General features: G+C 38.4%; 2 protein-coding genes across 9 annotated transcripts in view; one reads left to right on the top strand and one right to left on the bottom strand.

The window, feature by feature from the left end:
- The window catches only part of LOC309390776 (tRNA selenocysteine 1-associated protein 1-like), a 16,098-nt gene extending 7,700 nt beyond the window's left edge, over positions 1 to 8,398 (bottom strand). The window contains exons 1-5 of one of the 8 annotated variants that reach the window (XM_081950515.1): positions 8,246 to 8,398; positions 6,389 to 6,552; positions 1,523 to 1,586; positions 566 to 642; positions 349 to 473 (exon numbers count right to left, since the gene is read on the bottom strand). In XM_081950515.1, the coding sequence (XP_081806641.1) occupies positions 349 to 473; positions 566 to 595 (155 nt within the window). In that variant the 5' untranslated portion in view covers positions 596 to 642; positions 1,523 to 1,586; positions 6,389 to 6,552; positions 8,246 to 8,398. Of the gene's footprint in view, positions 1 to 348; positions 474 to 565; positions 758 to 1,522; positions 1,587 to 6,388; positions 6,553 to 7,401; positions 7,658 to 7,716; positions 7,855 to 8,245 lie in introns of those variants that run through there. The other 7 variants (XM_081950518.1, XM_081950516.1, XM_081950517.1 and 4 more) reach the window with 7 other exon arrangements.
- On the top strand, positions 7,853 to 21,108 carry PAK1IP1 (PAK1 interacting protein 1). Its single transcript, XM_081950514.1, has 11 exons — positions 7,853 to 8,164; positions 10,341 to 10,503; positions 11,460 to 11,580; positions 13,905 to 13,979; positions 15,990 to 16,042; positions 16,802 to 16,947; positions 17,035 to 17,132; positions 17,542 to 17,641; positions 19,948 to 20,077; positions 20,165 to 20,372; positions 20,434 to 21,108. Exons 1-10 carry the CDS (start codon positions 8,102 to 8,104, stop codon positions 20,311 to 20,313), a joined length of 1,098 nt encoding a protein of 365 aa, XP_081806640.1. The 5' UTR covers positions 7,853 to 8,101; the 3' UTR covers positions 20,314 to 20,372; positions 20,434 to 21,108.

Raw genomic sequence — 21,108 nt, 5'->3', positions numbered from 1 at the left:
TCAACCCCAAAGGGCCAAATGCAGCCATCGCGCTGAGAAGTTCTCCAGATGCTTGTCGAGCAATTGCCTACTGCTTTTTTACTTACTTCATTTCGGATTTTTTTTCCAGTTCGTATCCACTGAACCTTTGAAAGTTACTAACTAAATTTAACACTTCTGTACAACTGCCTTTTTATTTTTTGTTTGTTTTTTAGCTATGTGATGAGCATCTTTTCAATTCACAAAGCTTTAAAAAGAATCTGAGGACTATTGAGTGTGTTGGTTCTGATTAACTTCTCACTACTTGATTTAGGTATTATATACAGACAAGAGCCAGTTTTTTTCTTGTCAGTTTCAAGATTTCTTCACCTGCTTGGAATACTAGTAAAATCTGGTCTTCCTGCTCTTGCTTTACTCTTTTTCTTCCGTTTTTTGTGGGGGGATCTCCACCACAGAGGCAGGCTTTCTTTTTTGGCCTTTCCCACTGTATCCTGCTAGAATGAAAAACAGTTATACAGTATTTCATCTCAATTAAATGCCTCCCTCCCTCTCCCGATCACCACCTCGGTGATTTCCCCATATTCACCTTTCCCTTGACAGAAGCCTGGGGTCCCATCTCTCCCTCCGCCTCCCATGAGGGAAAGCAGCCTCTGGGGAAAATGCCTGGCAAAAATAACAGAGCCAAAGGATTGTATGAAAAGCCATATTCCCCTGACTTAGTCAAGCTGGCTATCGGAGTTACTGCTTTTCACGCCAACATTTTGACTCCCTCGGCTTCCTTCATTTAAAAAAAAGGTTTAATCATTAGAGGCTGACTGAGCACTTAAGGGTCATTTAAGACTTTTTTTATTTGTTTTTTTACAAAAGGACCCTGCTTATTCATTCAGGGAAACTACAGCAGAATAAGGTGTAGAGCCGGGTCATTCTTTCTGTTTATTTAAGCACAGAAAATGGACTTGGGGCTCTTCTGTAGTAGGCTGTTGGCCAGTATCTCAAGGGAATTGTCTGGAATAAGTCTACAGCACAGCCGAAGGAACTCATGTCTGGTTTTCACAACAGTAACATGCAAGTGACAAAAGTGTCACATTCAAAAAAAAAAAAAAAAGCCAGCAGAGGCAACTATATGGGAGGGAAAAGGGAAGGAGGCCATAACCAAAGGTAGACAATAATCTCACCTCAGGAATACAGATTCAACATTTTTATTAAGTTTTACTTACATGAATGGTAGTAGCTCCAATGAAGGCATCTTAAATAGTGAGTGTTATAGGAAAGTCCCACCACAAGAGCTCATTGTGCAATAGTGCAGAAAGCAAAGTTTCGTGTTCTGTCCCCAAGCTGCTTCAGTTGGAGTGATTAAGGATTTCACAGCAGGGGAGAACAATTTGTCAGAAATTTATCTGAGGGAAATATATGGCTAAAAACCCATCATCCCTTCCCCAGGAGTATTGGGTTCAAGTCTGCCATTTGCCAAAAATTATGGACAAGGTTGTGCTTCCCCCAAATTAGCTAATAATGCAACCACATTTCTATCAAATTATCTTACCTGGCTAGCCATTGTAAATAGCTATCTTCGCAAGAAAAAGAAGTCTGTAGTAGTTGTTCTGATGCTGCATATATATAAAAAGATAAGGTTTCATGTAAATAAGCCACAGATACACACTTTTACACATCAGCAGAGCAATGTTCATTATGTCACTGTACCAGAAACAAGCACAATGCTCCATACCAGATGTCTGCTTCCTCTGATTTTGTTACCCCCAGTAAAGAAAGGTTTTATTTTTTCTATCTGTGGAATTCATTTCTCCAGTTCTAATTAAAATGTGCCATCCTAAAATAGAAGCTATTTTTGCAAATTATTGTCACTAGGAAGTAAAGACAGGGAGAAAATATGTAATGATGCTCTTCCTTAATACATTTAAAATAAGGGTATGCAAAATAGTGGTGTTCGTAATGTACAGTTTCATTACAACAGGCCAATCTACACAATTTGGGGACACGTACATTTCTAGAAATGTTAGATCTAGAACAGAAAGTGACAATATACTTCCACAACTGTTTCAGGAATGAGACAGAACATTACAGAGACAGAATATTACAATGACAGAATATTCCATGTTGTCCATAAGTAGTTAAAACAACTTTGAATACTGATTTTTCTTAAGATATAAAATATCTGTCTGTCTGTCTGTCTGTCTATCATCTTTTAAAAGAGCAGACAGCCATTCACACATATTTTCTTTTTTCCTGCCCTTTGGGTCTTTTGATTCCAAAAAATCTTCCCATCCTTCAAAGCAAATATAAGTTTAAGTTAAGTTTTATTAGATTTATAGACCGCCCCCTCTCCCCGAAGGGACTCGGGGCGGTGTACAGACATCTCAATAAAAAAAACCGTATACAAAAAATAAATACCTTTAAATTCCCATAAAATCGAATTAAACAATAGGCTGTACAATGTGATAAAAATTAAAAACAACCTAAAAACCCACCCCTAAAAATTTAAAATACAGACTTGAGGGACTAAACTGCGATTAGGCCAGGCCAGCTAAATTGAACAGGTGGGTCTTAAGCTTCTTACGGAAGGAGCAGAGACCGGTGGTTATTCTGATATCGGGGGGGAGGTCATTCCAGAGGGTCGGGCCCATCACAGAGAAGGCCCTACTCCTGGGCACCGCCCGCTGGCACTGCCTAGTGGACGGCACCCGGAGGAGTCCCTCCCTGTGAGAGTGGATCGGCCGAAGGGATGTATGGGGCAGGATGCGATCCCGCAAATACCTAGGTCCTGTGCCATGGAGCGCTTTAAAGATGAAAGTCAGCACCTTGAAACGCACCCGAAAAGCCACAGGTAGCCAGTGCAGCCCGCGCAGGAGAGGTGTTACGTGGGAGTACCTAGTAACTCCCACAATTGCCCGCGCGGCCGCATTCTGAACCAACTGCAGCCTTCGGGTGTATCTCAAGGGGAGCCCCATGTAGACAGCATTACAGTAGTCCAGTCGGGACGTCACAAGCGCGTGGGTGACTGTGTGGAGGGCGTTCCAGTCCAATAGGGGACGCAATTGGCGCACCAGGCGAACCTGGTGAAACGCCCCAGGTTGTATAGAGATGGAAGGAGGGCAAATGGAAAAATATCAGTCAACATGTAGATGGCATATTGATGACAAAGAGCAGGAATACAACCCAAAAAAGTATACAGGAACTATACGCTATTCAATTTTGAAGTCTGATACATTGAACTGGTCTACTATAAACATTTATTTGTATCCCTCCTTTATTATTTTTACAAATAACTCAAGGCGGTGAACATATCCAACATACCTTCCTCCTATTTCCCCACAACAACCCTTGAAAGTGAGGAACTAGCACAAAGTCACCCAACTGGCTTTCATGGCTATAGGAGGATTTAAACTCAACTCTTCTATTTTCTAGCCTGGTGCCTTAACCACTATCTCAGGCTGGCTTTCATAAACATAATGAATATTGTGCAAACTACATATTTCCCCCCTTATATTTAATTTTTATTAAATTATAATATAATAAGCACTTATTCATTGCAATTGGTCCTGACATGGTAGCATCTGAATTCATTCTTTTGGTAGAATTATTTAATCAGTTGAATTCATTCTAAATGTTAATTGTCAAAAATGATTCAATAAATAAGAAGCTTGTAGGTGCTTAAAAACAACTTTAACATCATGGAAATTCTTATATATCACAACCAACGTACTATGCCATTTTAGAGTCATTCTACATAATATAGCCTTGTCTTAATTTTTAAAGTACTAAGATGCAATCATTATATATTTCATCATGAACATAACTATTATGTTAATGTATCATAATCTTTGGCATCAGTTATGCAGTAAAACAAGTTATTGCCATTTTGGCACAACAGGCTACTATCAGCAAGAACTCCATTTTGCAAAATTGTGCAACTAGGCGTTTTCCTTGTGTTGAAAAAAAAGCATGCAGTGTTTTATAAAAACACTCTCAATTGCTGCTAAGGATAATGCAGTTTGCTTGAACTATAACTAGCAAACTAAGGATACAGGTAGACCTCAACTTACAACTATAATTGAGCCCAAATTGTTTGTTGTTAAGTTAAACATTTAACTGAGTTTTGCCCCATTTTACAACCTTTCTTGGTACAATTGTTAATATTAAGTGAATATGGCTTCCCCATTGAATTTACAAAAGGGGATCACATGATCTTGGGACATTGCAATTGTCATAAATATGAATCAATTGCCTAGCATCTGAATTTTGATCATGTGACCATGGGGATGCTGCAATGGCCGTGTGAGAAACAGCCATAAGTCACTTTTTTCAGTGCCATTGTAACTTTGAACAATCACTAAATGAACTGTGGTAAGTCAAGGACTACCTGCAATGCTCACCAATTACAACTATCTATATAACTTACTGTTCTTTAAAAACAAATAGTTAACAGCAGTTCTGCCGCCTCAATATCACTGCAGATAGTCCTTTTTTAATGACCATTTATTTAGCGACCAAAGTTCTGACACTGAACAAATGGTAGTTAAAACTGACCTGCCATACTAAGAGTTTGGAATAAATATAAAACAAGATTCTCTACCAAGTTGCCTCTGGGTGTCTCCAGAAGGTTTTTTAAAGAAAAAAAATGGTAGTGAAGCCAGACTGATGGACATATGGTAATATATTATATTTCAACTGGTGAACTTACATTAAAATTGAGGGAAGAACTTGAATTAGGTGGTTATGTTTGCCATTGGTTTACATATCAACAACTGAAAGAACGATTTAATGACTTAAATCAGATTAAAGAGTTGTGGGTTTGATTTTGCTAAATTCCAACAAATTGGAAATCTTACTGTGTGGTAGTGATGAGCATATTATTGCTAAGATTTATAAAATGTTATTGAAATTGAATTTGGAATGTGAACATGAAAAACATAATTTTGGATATAATGTGATGCTTGAACAATGGGAAATGTGGATGAAAGGTTTAAAATTTACACTAAACTATAATTTGAGAGAATTTTTTTTAGAAATGATGTATTGCTGGTATTTACCACCAGGTAAGTTATTCAAAAGGTATAAAGGTATTTCAAATGAATGTTGGAAGTGTAAAAGCAAAGAAGGAACTTTTTACCATTTATGGTCAACATGTGATAAAGTAATTTTGGAGTAAGATTCATATTATAATACATAAATTTTTTAAAAAGAAAATAAAAATGAAACCAGAAACTTTTCTTTTGGGTTTAATGGAAAAAGACTTTGGAGAAAAAAATTAGAACTTTGCTCTTATATATGTTGACAGCAACAAGACTATTATATGCCCCAAAATGGAAGGACACTTCAATTCCCACTATGGACGAATGGCTATGAAACTGATGGAGTTGGCAAAAATGGATAAATTGACTGTTTTGGTTAAAGAATATAAGTACCTTTGTTTCCACATGAACTTTGTGCTTGAAGTGAAAAAAAGTGAAACTTTGATTTTGGATTTTACCGATTAGATTGATATATTGTTATAGAAATTGCTAGTTTATATTATGGGAATACAAAAAGTTATTGTTTGATGTTAATGCTTTCTTTTAGTGCAACAGAGGGAGTCAGAAGTCAACATTTCTTTTCTTTTTCTATTTCTCACTTTTCTTCCCCCACTCCGTGTCTTCAGATTTACTTTTGTACTTTATCTACAACTTAATAAAAGTGTTAAACTGTTCCAGTGCTGTTGGAGTCATGTGATCAAAATTTAGATTTGGCATTGCCAGCCCATGTGCATTTGTAACTGCACTTGAACTCTCCCCATGTCTGTCCTACAGTCTCTGCACTTCCCTACCCCCCCAGCCCGACCTTCAGCTATATTCTTCCTAAGTAGCTGCTGGCTTTCATGTAGCTTCCCCTTCAGCAAGCAGCAAAGGTTAGGAGTAGCCATTAGGGAAGGTAACAGAGGGCAGGGCAACCAAAAGAGATGGGATTTGGGGAAGTGGAGGTGAGTGTCACAGAAAGATGAGGCCTCGACTAACAACTGCACCACCAGAACTGTCATCTCTAAGCAGTGCAGTCACATGTTTCACTTAACAACTGCTTCATATAGCAACAGAAATTTCAATCTCAATTGGGTCATTAAGAGTGAGGACTACCTGTACCTTGCTTTCTATAACAACACTTAACTCTGAACCAAATTATAATTTTATATTGTCTTCATTTAATAAACAATCCCCAACTAAACATTTAATAATATCTAGCCTAAATACATTAAAGTATAAAAAAATTCATTTACAATAAAACTGCAGTTCTTAAAATATAAAATTATAACTGAGTTAGATCTTTCTCCAGGTAAGGGCAGCTTGGTATTGGTTCATTACAGAAATGGTAAAAGCCATCAGTTTCACATTTTATAAATACAATTTCTGCTACTACTTACCAATGTGTCAAATATACAAACTTAAGAAATTAAAAGAATTTAGCTGCAGAAGGTGGCAAGTACCAGAACAAAGTGAGATCTTGTCTCCAGTTACTTTAATCATCTAAACTGAAGTAACAGCAGTACTTTCTTCCGCAAAGGTTGTTCAAGAACTTGTGGTTTCACTACAATAAAAACAAATAGTATAAGAATTAGAAAAAAACTTGTTTTGTAACACAATCTGTATTGAACTTAATAGGTAAAAATAGATTATAATAAATATTTACACATCTGGTTCAAACATCCACCTTAATATGATTTGGTTATGGTTTAGCAAAGGGGCAGACTTTTTTGTGATCATGTCTCAGCTTCCAATGTCTGCAGAAAGTAAGGTGCCAAAATCTTTTTTCAAGGATAAAGTGTGTTAAAAAAAAATTAATCTGCCAAATTTCAAATACATTTAAAGAATACAAAATCCCAATGGCCCAAAATAAAGGTGGCAATTTTTCATTGTTTTTAAATTAGAAAATCATTGAAATATGATTTTTTTGCATTCCGAGAAAAACAGGACTGATTTTTAAATGGTTGCTTTTCATTTTTGTATTGATATTTTTAGTTTTTAAATATATTTTTATTCAAAACTAGGGAAAGAGGGTTTTTAGACAGAGGTGTTTCTCTCTCTCTCTCTCTCTCTCTGATCAAGCCCTGTTATTTTTAATCTGCCAACATTTACTTTTGAATGTGGAATTATGAGGTGGGGGGAAACCTTTACCACCAATGGAGCTGTCCCTACTTAACACTAAAATTAAAAGGCTATTTTTAAACGTAGCACAGTTGTAATACTAAGCTTCGTCGTTGGAAAATAAACCTCAATCATTTCGATAACGCTCCCTCTGAAACACCGACGTCGAAGATTGCAATCTTTAAATGAGAAAACTCCAAGTTGCAATAGGTTTTTAAAGGGGGGGAGGGGATTCAAAAGGTAGAGAGGATTATGCGCACGCGCGAAGGTAGGCATGAAGATTAGCACGTACATGCGAACCTATTCATATGCTAACAGGCTCTCGCCCCGCTTATATCACAGTTATCATTAAATGCAGCTCCGGAAAGTCTATCCAGAGATAGCTTAAATGCACTCCAAAGGGATTACTGGACGGGGAAAGAGGAGGGAGAAAAGGCACCAGCGCGTGCTAGGCCTCCCTATTGGGGGCGGGGCAGAACTCACGCGGCGCTTAGCGGGGGGAAAAAAGCTGGCGAAACATTCGAAATCGGCAATATCTTAACACTACCTGCCCATGAGGCGAAGGACCCCCGTCCCTTTCCCCTCAAACCCCGAATACTAACATCACCTTCCGCACAGCCGCCATCACCAGCCGTTTGGAGCTCGCAACGTTCCCTTCCGCCGCCGCCTTCCCCTCCCCCGTCCTCCCTCCCCTCCAAGGACTTCCGCCCGGGGTTGTCTTCGCGACTGCCTGTTTCCGTTTTTTCCTTTTTTTAAAAAAACGAATCGTTCCTGCCTCTCCCACCCGCTCCAAAGCGACAAAAGAAATTCAAAGAATCAGTCTGGAAACGGAGAGCGGCCACCACTTCGCGGCTCCACGCTTCAGGCGGTGGAGTAGACACCTCCCCCCTCCCCCGAGGCAAAAAACGGACAGGCGGCTTAGGAGGCCGCGCTACAACTCAAGACAAAAAAGGACCCCGCGCTAAAGAGGCGTCGCTAAAGGAGGCCGAGAAATGGAGGTCCTGGGGGGATGTTACGAACAGATTCTGTTCGGATTCTCCATACAACCGACCGAGGTAAGTTTTTTTTTTAAATAAGGGAACGGGAGAAGGGGCACAGAAAAGGCGAGAGTTTTCAGAAGGGGCTTTTATACTCACCACGAGGGCCGCACCCGTCGCGAGCTACGCCAAAGTCGCGAGCTGCCAACGCGTGCGCAAGGGCAGGGGAAAGCGCGTGAGCTCGCCTTCGTCTTGCTCAGTTTCCTTCCCAGAAGCCTTGGCGGCGTGGCTCGTGTTCGGCTCCGCCTCGTGAGTTCCGGACGTGGTCTCACGGGAGGGGGGGCGTTCCCGCGCAGTCGCTCGGACACGTTTTTCCCCTGACGGCTCGCCTCGCCTCTCCTTCCGGGCAGCGATCGTTGTGCGGAACGACGTCGTTGGCGGCAGTTCTTTTTTTTAAAATAGGGCAATGTGATATCAGCCTTTTAGCTCAGATCACCTTCAAAGAGGACGGTCTAAAGAGAGTTTGCTAGAAAGATAATTCCTCCTATCTTGGTGGTTGTAAGCAACGGGTTTTTCCAACCTCCATACCGGAAGAAACCTTAAAACGGGGGTTCCCAAATTAAACTTGGCCGGAGTTTTAAGGGACGCCTGCTTGGAAGCAATAAAACGGGAGGGTCTATTGGAGCCTTCAATTGTCACCTGAAGGAAAGAAGATTCCCCCCCCCCACCTTTATTGTGCTGTACATGTTAGTACGTTGTATGATTTCAATGCAGTAAAGTTTCTGCAATAAAATAAAATTATTGGCGTATTTTAAAAGCTTAAAAGTATTGAATATAAAAAGAAAAGTAGAAATTCTATATGTGGTAATTGCCATTTAGAATCTCAGTGTTTTAAGAACCCAGAGTTGTATACTGTATGATTAAAAAAAGACCCATTACAGTTCATATCAACTAATACCTCGATGTGATGTGGTTTTTTAAATCATTAGAAATTAGTTCAAGACTGATACTATTATACAACTATTTAATTTTAAATTAAATGTATAATGGTATCAGTCTTGAACTAATTTCTTAATAGCAAGACTTTCAGTGTGTGTGTGAGTGTGTGTGTAAAGGAAGCAAAATATAACATGACTTATAGCAGGACTTCTATGTTCCTCCATCTCCTTTATTAGGTTTACATAGCTTCCATAATAGAAAGACTCAAGGCAGCTTATATTAAAACTCAATAAAAGTAATCAATCAAAGAAATGCAAACCTATTGATTTGCCATCACTACCACCATTACAAACCAAGTAGTGTAGCCTGAGGGGGAATTGGTTCATGTAATGGATACAAAAGAAATCAATGCATATGAAGTTTGCTAGTTAGTCTAGAAAAGCTGTTGGTATGCTTCATTTTTTGTGTATTTAAAAGGGCACTTTGATTGCCTGAAGTGAAATTAAGAACTGAGCCTTTAAAAATAACAAATTTTGTTTTAAAAAAAAATGTGGGACAAGAATTTTAGTGGTGGGCATAAAACAACATCCTTTAATATGGAGAGGCCCTTCATCCAGAAATCACTAACAAAATCCAGTATTCTTTTGGAAAATAAATATGTGTCACAAGCTTTCATTTTGTGGAAATGCAGTTAGATTACATAGATACTATTTTAACTGAAATTAGTTAGATATTCTAAAGTCCAGAGGCCATGAAATAGATATCTAAACCAACTACCTATAATGGCAGTAATTGACAACTGCTGCTAACTGAATTAGATGGAATTGGTTTCTGATCAATGGGAAAAGATTGAAAGTATCATGGTTTGATTCATGAGGTCTGTTTTTACTTTCAAACTAAAAAATGTCTGATTCTGTAAAATAGATAGTTTGTAATCACATAGCAGTATAATTCCCTTTAATAATTTTCTACTTCAAAGCATTTTCTAAATATATAATTTCTATTTTAACAATTCTACTAATTTATACTGAGATAATGTGAAATCCTTTATTTTGAAGAAGCAACTTAAAGCTTAGTACTGAATATTTCCATTCAAGCATTTGAGTCAGGTTATGTCATTCATCAAAACATTTGATGAGCGTTTGGATGTGTTGGAAGAAATGTCCTTGATGTGATGCTAAGTATATTAGATGAAGATCTGTGAAGATAAATGCTTTTCAAACAAGTTTTTACTTTGGTTTTTAAAAACAAAAATCAAAATAGCTGTTTCAACTGATTCTTAAACAAATTTTATTCCTAATATTTTTTTTTCCAGAACTGGGCAGTTACTCCTGATTTTACTCATCATGCACACAGTGCTTCGCTATCCGCAGTAGCTGTGAATGAAAGATATGTAGTCACTGGGAGCAAGGATGAAACTATACAAATCTATGACATGAAAAAGAAGGTAGAACATGGAGCATTGGTACACCACAATGGTAAGGAGTTCATGCTTCTTGTTTTAAATTGGGTGAGCAAAGCATAATTCTCAGCAGGACTACAGTATGGTGAAAACTCATTTTGAGGAGAAGTGTCTGTTTTTCACATACATGTGAAATTGAAGGGTATGTAACCTGTGGAGCTGTGTAATTTGCATAATCACATTATTATAAAAATGTAAATTATCTCATTTTTAATGTAGGTCATTTGTCTAATTTTATGCAGTTCCTATTAATTTCATTAACAGACAGAACTATTATGTTAATGAATGGGGAAATCAGAAGGGGCAAAGGCTCCATTTGTATATCAAAAAAATTTAATAAGAAAAGTGAGTATAAGCCAGTATTTGGTTACATTGACAAACATGTTTCCTATTCTGAGATTCAAAAACAATGTAAATAGTGAATCACAGGTTGAGAGAACGAGCAATCTCCCGAGGAAGCAGTGTACATGAACATGGCCTAAAAGGGTATCCTTGCCCATGCCGGAAAAGAGAGCCTGAAACAACTAATTTATGCAGTGTTTGTGGCTAACTTGCTTTTTACCCCTGTTGGTAAAAGACTGTCATTTCAGGGACCCCTTTTACTGATACCATAGGTTTTTGTCTTTGAGCCATTATGAGAATTAGTGTGGGCTAGTGATTAAGGTATCAGATTAGAAATCAGGAGACCATGAGTTCTAGTCCTGCTTTAGGCATGAAAAACAGCTGGATGACTTTGGGCCAGTCATTCTCACAGGATTGTTTTTGTAGGAAACTAGGAGGAGGAAGGTGTTCACCACCTCGAGTTATTTATAAAAAATAATAAATACAGGATAATAAATAAAATTTAAAAATATGCCAAGACATGCCTTAAATTTGTAGGTATATAAAAATTATGACTTTGCTATAAAATCATTTTGAAATACTCATTTTAAATCAAAAGGCTTGGATAGAACTGTTCTTGTTAATTTTCAGGCACTATAACCTGCTTGGAATTCTATGGGAATGGTCATCTATTGAGTGGAGCTGAAGATGGTCTCATATGTATTTGGAATACAAAAAAATGGGAATGCTTGAAGTCAATTAAAGCCCACAAGTATGTTCTCCTTTCTCTGATAATAATTGTATAATAATTTGGATCCATAGCTATGTAAGCAGAATTCTATTTCTACAATAGTGTTTGTTTGCTCCTGTCTGAAAAAGTATTCACGAGATTCAGAATTCTCCAGAATGAAATAGTATGCAGTGGGGAAAAATGAAATAGATGATGAAAAGTAAATTTTCCATCTCTTGCTTTAAGCCTCTTTTTCATTTATTCAATTTCTTTGCTTCTCCATGACCGAAGTTTTTATTAAGTATGTATAATGTATGTATAAGTTCAGAAACAATAAAAAGATAGTATAAAACACAGATAATAACAAAAGTAACAAAAACTTACTGTATTTTTTGGCGTATAAGACACACTTTTTTTCCTCAAAAAAGAGGCTGAAAATCTGGGTGGGTCTTATACACTGAATACAGCATTTTTTGCCTCCCGAAGCCCTGCCCCTTAACCAAAATGACCGTTCATACCCTTATGGAGGCTTTCAGAGAGCTCCTGGGGGCTTGGGAGGGCAGAAATGAGCAAAAAATGGGCCGTTTTTTTGCCCCCCAGCAGCACTCTATAAGCCTCCATAAGGCTATGCATGCAATTTTTTTGACAAAAAATGGCCCTGTTTTCGCGAAAAATGGGGCGGTTTTTGCTCGTTTTTGCCCCCCTCCCCAGGAACACTTTGCAAGCCCCCCCCCCCCCCCCCCCGGCTATCCATGCCTTTTTTGGGGGTGGGAACGGGCCAGTTTTCACAAAAAACAGGCCATTTTGGGGAGGTTTGCAGAGTGCAAAAACTTTTTTTCCCTTTTGGAAAGCTCTTTAACTGATTGATGAGAATTACACTGATCAAGTGCTGTGCCAGCAGAAACAAAGTCTTAGGTGCTGCAGATTGTCAATGATTTCCTTCTCTAGCCCATGGATAAATACACCTGGAAATATCTACCTGCCTACCTACTCTCTCTCCCTCTCCCTACCTATCTACTGTATTTCTCTCTCTTTCTATTTCTCTCTATCACTCTACCTACCTACTTACCTACACTCTCTCTATCCCTACCTACCGTGTTTCCCCGAAAATAAGACAAGGTCTTATTTTCTTTTGACACCCCCACAATTTTGCTTGGGCCTTATTATCGGGGGGGCTTATTGGTTTGGGGTTCCCGGGTGGCTACTCTCTTGCGAGCTGGCGCCTGAAGAGCCGGGCACAGCCTCAGGGACAAATGGCTGTGTTGTGCTGTCGCAGCAGCGCAACAAAGCCACCATGAGGTGACTATGCTCATGAGCAGCCGCCCGGCAACGGCCCTTTCCAGCCAGGCAGAGTGCCACTCACCGACCCAGTAATAGCCCAAAGGCGCTAAGCTGCATGGTGCTCTGCCCGGCTGGAAAGGAGGTTGCGCGAGCACTTGATCTGCCTCCAGCTTGTGTGCCTCTCTGCCTCACCATGCCCAACTCTCCCTGAAGGGCTGGGCCAGGGCGCCACCGCCCCGCTGCCGCTGCCATGCTCCAAGCATAGCCAGCTTCCAAACTCCGGAGATCCGCTGCTGAGTCTTCCGGCAGCGGCCGCTCTGGGACTACGCTCTATAGTTGTGGGCTGGCTGCAGGAAGACTCTCTGTACCAGTGGGGCGGCAGCGGTGCCCTGGCCCAGCCCTGCAGGGAGAGTTGGGCATGGTGAGGCACGCGAGTTGGAGGCAGAACAAGTGCTTGCGCAACCTCTCTTTCCAGCTGGGCAGAGCGCCATGTGGCTTAGCGCCTTTGGGATATTACTGGGTCGGTGAGTGGCGCTCTGCCCGGCTGGAAAAGGGTGTTACCAGGCGGCTGCTCATGAAAGCAGCTGCCCGGCAACCCCCCGCTCCAGCTGGGCACAGTGCTACCCACCAACCTAGCGGTATCCCAAAGGCATCAAGCAATGTGATATTGGGGGAGGGCGTATATTTTTGACCACAGGAAAAATATGGCATGGTCTTATTATCAGGACATGTCATAATTTCGGGGAAACACGATACCTACTGTATTTCTCTCTCTCTCTCTCTCCTTTTATCTACCTACCTACCTAATTTCTCTCTCTCTCTCCCTACCTACCTTATACTCCAAAAAATACGGTAACTAGCACTATTTTTTGTCAAAACTGATCTCTAAATATTGGAGGAGAAGGAAACTACTTGTAATTACAATTGCTAGAATTAATTTCCTAGTTTCTACCATGAGGACTGAGATGTAAGGTCTAACATAAGCATAGTATAATATTTATATTTACTCAGGGGGAGTCTATTATGATTGAATATATTGATAGTGGTCTATTTGTATAAAAATCTTGATGCTTTTTATGTATTAGGGGCCATGTGACATCTCTTTCTATTCATCCTTCTGGAAAGTTGGCTTTATCAGTAGGAACAGACAGAACATTAAGGTATGTCATAAGACTGCAAATGGCCTTAGTTTTATTTAAGATAATGCTATTTTTTATAACTTAAAAGCAATTACCGTGTTTCCCCGAAAATACGACCTGTTCTGAAACTAACGCCTTGCTACATTTTTCGTGTGGGCAAAAATATAAGCCCACCCCCGAAAATAACTTCCCTGGACAACCCCCCCCCCTCCGGCCAGGCAGAGCACCGCTAACCGACCTAGCGGTATCCAGAAGACGCCAAGCCGCAGGAGCCAGGGGGGAAGGTGCTCACGTTGCTTGCTGCCTTTGGAATAGCACTAGGTTGGGGAGTGGCGTTCTGCCTGGCCGGAGGGGGGAGTTGCCGGACAGCTGCTCCCTTGCGAGCGGGCTCCCGAAGTGCCAGGCACAGCCTCAGAGGCAAAGCAGCCATGAGGTGACCACGCTCACGAGCAGCCGCCTGGCAAACCCCCTCTCCAGCCGGGCAGAGCGCCATTCACTGACTTAGGGGATATCCCTAAGATGCCAAGGCACGTGGCACTCTGCCCGCTCCCCAGCTCCCACGGCTTGGCACATTCGGGATACCAGTGCATGGAGCTCTGCCCGGCTGGAGAGGGGTGTTGCGTGAGCGCTTGTTCCGCCCCCAGCAAGCATGCCTCCCAGCCTCAACATGCCCTGGCCCAGCTCTCCCTGCAGGGCGCCGCCACCACGCTCCGAGCATAACTTCTTCTCTGGCTTCCAAACTCCAAAACTCGGCTGCCGAGTCTTCCAGCAGCAGCCGCTCTAGGAGTGTGCTCTATGGTTGTGGGCCAGCTGCCGGACAGAGACTTCCAGACAGAGTCTTCCAGCAGCCAGCCCACAACCATAGAGTGCATTCCTAGAGCGGCCACTGCTGGAAGACTTGACAGCCGAGTTTTGGGGTTTGGAAGCCGGAGAAGAAGTTATGCTCGGAGCGCGGCGGCGGAAGAAGCGCTCGCGCAACACCCCTCTCCAGCCAGGCACAGCTCCATGCACTGACCTAGGAGGTATCCTGAATATGCCAAGCTGCGGGAGCTGGGGAGCGGGCAGACCGCCAAGTCCCTTGGCGCCTTAGGGATACCCCCTAGGTCAGTGAATGGTGCTCTGCCCGGCTGGGAGAGAGGGTTTGCCGGGTGGTTGCTCGTGAGCATGGTCACCTCATGGCTGCTTTGCCCCTGATGCTGTGCCTGGCTCTTCGGGAGCCAGTTCGCAAGGGAGCAGCTGCCCAGCAACGCCAAAACAATAAGCCCTCCCCCTATTATAAGCCCAAGGCCATATTTCGTGGGGCAAAATAAAATAAGACCCTGTCTTATTTTGGGGGAAACATGGTAGCTGTTCAAGGCTGTGAGAATAAATATCAGAGATGATGTTATTGCTAAACAAGTTAACAAATTTATAAGACACACAAATATCAAGAATTTTAAAAAATCTAATTTAATAAGAGGTATAAATGAAAAGAAGCTTATAATGGCTGCTTCCAAAACTATGCAAATGAAGTTTTATGCTCTCTACTTTGCTGTCTTGCCATCTCCATTTCCAACTTCCATACATGCCTTAAAGCTTCTGCACACAATGCAATATTCAGATGTAAGAAACTGTTTCCCATTGACAGAGATCTATCAGAAGTTTGAATTTGTAAATTTGCTTGATAAGGTCAAAATTACAGAAAGGATTCTCTTTCTCTTCTCTTCACTCTCAAGGTTTTCAAAAGGAAACCATATTGCCTATAATTTGTACCATCATATCTGTTCTTCCACAACTACTAAAAATGAAAATGATTTCCTTTCCTTATTGGTGTACAACAACATTGCTAATTAGGAAGAATAATGGACTAGTTAATATTGTAGATTCAGATTCATGGAAAAATAATTTATCAGCAGCTTTAACTCTTTCCCTTTAATATAGGGGAGTTAAAATTCAGCATAAAAATATTAAGAGTTTACTTTTAAACATTTCTTAAATTTTAAAATAACTATGTTATCTTCAGTTCAAAAATATCTATTGGTATTTTTTTAGAACATGGAACCTTGTAGAAGGAAGATCTGCATTCATAAAAAACATAAAACAAAGTAAGTATATTCATTTGCTTTTTATTTTTGTTTATTCTCCATTATTTAAATTTATCAAACCTTAAGTTAGCTTTCACGGTAGTAAAAGTAAAGCTTGGAAAGTAAGTGTGTGTGTGTGTATTGTTCAAAAATGCACTAAGCCACCTTTGTCAAGGAACATGTCAAGATTTTTTAAATAAAATTCTACTGCAGATTACTAGCCTTACTGATAACAGGCTGAATATAGAGTAATAAGAACTCAATGAATTTTAAACTGTACGATAGGAATTCAAGAATTCCAAATAGGCCACATCCTGGTAGTGGGCCACAGCCCAGGGATTGGGGACCCCCTGTCATAGACTATCACAGGGAATACCATTGTTTGCACAATTCTAATCTTTGTAAGAATAAAGTTATCAAAGTCTTTGAATATCTTTTCCAAGGTTTTCATAGCTGTTCTAATACCAAGTGCTAGTGTATTTCTTGAATTTTAATATTTAGATCCTTATTAATAAGTTATACATTGTAATCTTAGTGGATTGTTACCGTAATATTAATTTTAAGAATTTTTGTTTAACATCAAAAGAGAAAGGGGCTAATGAATCTTGAATTCCAGGAGTATAAAAAGTGTAAAGGCATTAAATTCAAGACAGATTTTTCTTAAATAGTAATAAATAAACATCTATTCGCTACTATGCAGAGCCAAATCTCATCTGCATTAGATGACATCTGTAATTTAATTGTCTTTTTCTCAAAATCTATATGATTTATATTTCTTAGATGCTCATCTTGTTAAATGGTCGACAAGTGGTGAGATATACGTGGTGGCTATAGCTAACAAAGTTGATATATATGACCTGGAAACGGCTTCTATCACTGGTACCATTGCTACACAAAAGAGGATATCTTCAATAAAGTTTATCACTGCAAGTAGAAAAACAGTGTCAAATTATTTAGAATGTTGTAAATGAATCCATTCTCATACATGCCCTTTTTTTCATGTTTCCTTAAAGGATTCCATACTTGCTATTGCAGGAGATGAAGAATTCATACGATTATTTGATTGTGAATCTCAAAAATGCGTTTGTGAATTTAAAGCTCATGAAAACAGGTATTTTTTTTAATTAAATAATTACATATCTTTAAAAATCTTTAATTTTTCACATACTATTTACTTCTGAGTTTTGTTCAATGATAGTACATGTAATTGCCATAAGATTAATATCAAAATTCATACTAAATTTTCAGTGTTTGAGTATTTGTATTTAGATCAGTCTTTCTCTTTGAACATATCACTCTGAGCTCACCTTTGGATGAGTTGTATTATAGCTCTGGTGGGGTATTATTTATGTTGACTATTGATGAAAATTGATCAGATACCATTGCATGATTCTTCACATAGGGGTAGAATTTTGTTAAGTAATAGTTTTTAGCATTTTGCAATACTTTCCTGAATATTGTGAATGTTTTTATTTTTTAATTCATTTAAATTTAAAAATGTAATATCTCTTGATCCTTAGAATCAAAGCACTGTACAATTTCAAAATGGAAGGCTTACATATTCTAGTAACAGCATCAAGTGATGGCTACATTAAAGCGTGGAATCTGGATATTGATAAGGTTTGTGTATTATCAAATTATTCAAAATATTGTGAAGAATAGTTAGGATTGTATGAAAAATGAGAGATGACATTCCATTAATAATTACATAAAGAGCAAATAGTCTAATAGAAGATAAATGGCTTGTACAGCTTGCCTATATATAAAATATTGAATTGAATGTTCATAAAAGAGTTTTTTTTTACAAGGATGAGGGGGAAAACCCACTGGATACAGAACCCTCTGGATATAGTCTATAAAACGTAGAATTGCATCTAACTTATTCATGATTACCATGATACTTGCAGTTTTAAGTGAACTCAATTGGCTTGCTTTAATGTCAAGAGACTTATTTCTGAATAAACATGGATAGGGTTATGTTGCACTTTGCTTAGATTTGATTTTCAAGATTTTACAATTAATATACATATTCCATCTGTCCTCTATTACATTGATGGTTGATTATTTATTTGTGTAATAAATGTATACAGGTAGCCGTCAATGTACAATGTACAACCGCAATTAAGCCCAAAATTTATGTTGCTAAGTGAGACATTTGTCAGTTTTCCTCATTTTACAACCTTTCTTGCTAAAGTGGTTAAGTTAGTAACATGATTGTTAAGTGAACCTGATTTCCCCATTGACTTGCTTATCAGAAGATCACAAAAGATGATCACATGACCACGGAACACTGCACTGTCATTAATATGAACCAATCACCAAGCATTTGAATTTTGATCATGTGACCATGAAGATGCCACAGTGTTCATAAGTGTGAAAAATGATCATAGGTCACTTTTTCGGTGCCATTGTAACTTTGAACTGTCACTAAACGACCTACTATAACTTGAGGATTACCTGTATACTGCCTTACTCATAGTGATTCTGGCAGTTATACTTTTTAGGGTTGTGCAAAGCATTTGAGCAATGCTTTGTGAAATGTATTAGAATAAATAGAATACCCCCTCTCAGGGTGTTAAAGCAGCTCTGTCCATTTCTGTACACAGATCAAAGGGACTGAAGCAAACTTAATGTGCTATGTTTGTTCAGCTGGGGAAACTTTCACCATACTGCTTTCATGCTTTTGAGGAATATTGCTTTGTTTTCACTAATGTATAAATAGCTTACAAAAACATTCACATATGAATTGTTGTTTCTGCATCAGAGTGAACTTGCAACATAGGTAAGTCTGAGAACAGTATTTTACTCAAAGAGAGGAACTGTCATTTGAAAAGGTAAACATGCTAGGGTTTGAAGGTTTTGCTTTGCTTATTTTACAGTTAATTCATTTTAATCATTCACAAATACTTCCTGACTATATTTTATAAACTAATTCAGGATTCTCAAACTGAGGGGGATTGCAAGCAGCTTAAGGTGTAGAGAAGATGGTATTGTAATTGTTCTTGTTTTTAAACAGGTCTGCATAGAGAGGAACAGGATCATCAGAATTCAGTCTGGGCTTTGCTTTCCATTTTCTCTTAACAAGCCCATAGTGGGAAATATTTATTAAACATTGTGAATTTATAAATAATTACCTATCGTATATTTTGTTGCCTTTTTTTTAACCTCAGAGAAATAATTAGTTTTATTTTGGGTTGAGAGATCATGATATAGCAAAGTTCGAAAATCACTGGATTAATCCTTATTCATTAATCCAAATGAAATTCTGCAGCAATAATGGAAGCCTTCACTTGTATTCACCTGTACAATCTGCCACTGAATAACAATCTACTTGAATTAAAATCTTTCTAACTTTATACTACAGAAATGCAGTTTTAGTTATAAGTATAATTTGGGTTGTTCACATTTATAACTCATCTAAGCATATTTCTTATATTGATCTTTCATTAGAAAGGTAAATAAATTGTATCAAATTCAATAAAATGGTGAGACTTGCAATCAATTGTTAACCTATCCTTTCTGAAATGTTCAGTCAACGGATCTTAGTCCTAACTAAATGGCTATAACATGGCTTATCCTTAAATCAGCTTCCTAAGAAACAAGGTCAGTTAACAAGCTAGTTCTTTTAAGATAAGGCTGCCCAAGTGCATTTGGGATTTTTTCTGTCGTTAATGTCACCATATTTCTTCATACGCCATTCAAATTTCAAATGTACTGCCTTGAGTTCTTTGTTAAATAATAATGGTGGGATATAAATAAACAAATATATAAATACTGATAGCCTTGCACAACTGGTATAAAATATTGTCTGAGGAAGAGGATGCTGAAGAACCTAATGATCTTCAATGTGATAAATATTGCCTTAACTGTTATAAAATGGCATGGTTATTTTTCTGGGGTTTATGTCTTGGATTTTTGTTTTTCAGATTGAGAATGCTCCATCATTGCTATGTGAAGTCAATACCAAAGCCAGGCTTACCTGCTTAGCAGTATGGCTCAAAAAAGATTTTGAAACAGAGCAGATCCCGGATGAAGCCACACCATCTTCATCTCAGGGTATTACTATATAATTTTCTTAACATTTTGTCAGTTAAACCATAATTAAAATTATATAATTGTTTCATTGTTTTAATTATTTTACAGTACATGAAGCAGAGCAGCTGCCACTTAAGAAAAAGAAAATTTGTTGGACCGATACTACTAAATCTTCAGAGAGAGATGGCCAGAAAGCCGCTCTAAAAAGAAAATCAGGAAAAACGCTGCAAAAGAAGAAGTTACAGAGATTAAAATAAATATCCAATCATTATCATATTCCATACTAAATATGTAACAAAGAACCAATTTGTTTTTTACTTTAAGACATTTTTAATTTTCGGTACACTCAAGAATATTTTATATATATATATCCAGATCTTGTGACTATTGTTTTTAAGTGTAAAAATATAAGTATCAATTACCTTACAATGTATGTGAAATGTCCTATTGTTATTTAAATTTATTTCCAAGTTGCTAATATATTTATATATTTACACATACTTTTAGGTTTTCTTAAAAGTCTTTTCATGGAGGCCTTATTCAATGTACAGCTAACAATATAAATTGTTACCTTACACATTAATTTCTTGAGGGTTGGTTGGTTGGTTGGTTGGTTGCATTTATAGGGCCACCTGTTTCATATACATACTGGGTGGCTAAAACTTGAAATAGAATATTTCCCTTAAATTAAGTTTTTCTTATGGATTCTACACTTTAGAAATTAGCAAGTGGTCCATAATTCTGGACACACCAGTGGGACACATTTCAAGGGAAGCCTGTCTATGTGTTTCAGTGCAGAGCAAACTTTTCATCTCAGTTCTTGTATGTTTATTTGAAATGTAGGATTCTTGATTCTGTTAACTCTTATCTAGGAATGTAATTGGTTGTAGGGTTTTCCTTTTTGGTGTGGCAAGGCCACTGAAGTAGAACAGAAGCAACTGCTCTTTCTGCTTATTTTTTTCTTTTGCATATTATTTCTATTAAGGATTTTGATTTCTGTAATAAAAATGAATACAAGCTAGACTTAAAGAAAAAAAGAATAAGAATAAAAA

The sequence above is a fragment of the Natrix helvetica genome (assembly GCF_964273705.1).
Source record: "Natrix helvetica genome assembly, chromosome: 4".
In the NCBI taxonomy this organism is placed as follows: Eukaryota; Metazoa; Chordata; class Lepidosauria; order Squamata; family Natricidae; genus Natrix; species Natrix helvetica.
Note: the sequence above shows the minus strand (reverse complement) of the source record. Positions and strands in the feature narration are given on the sequence as shown.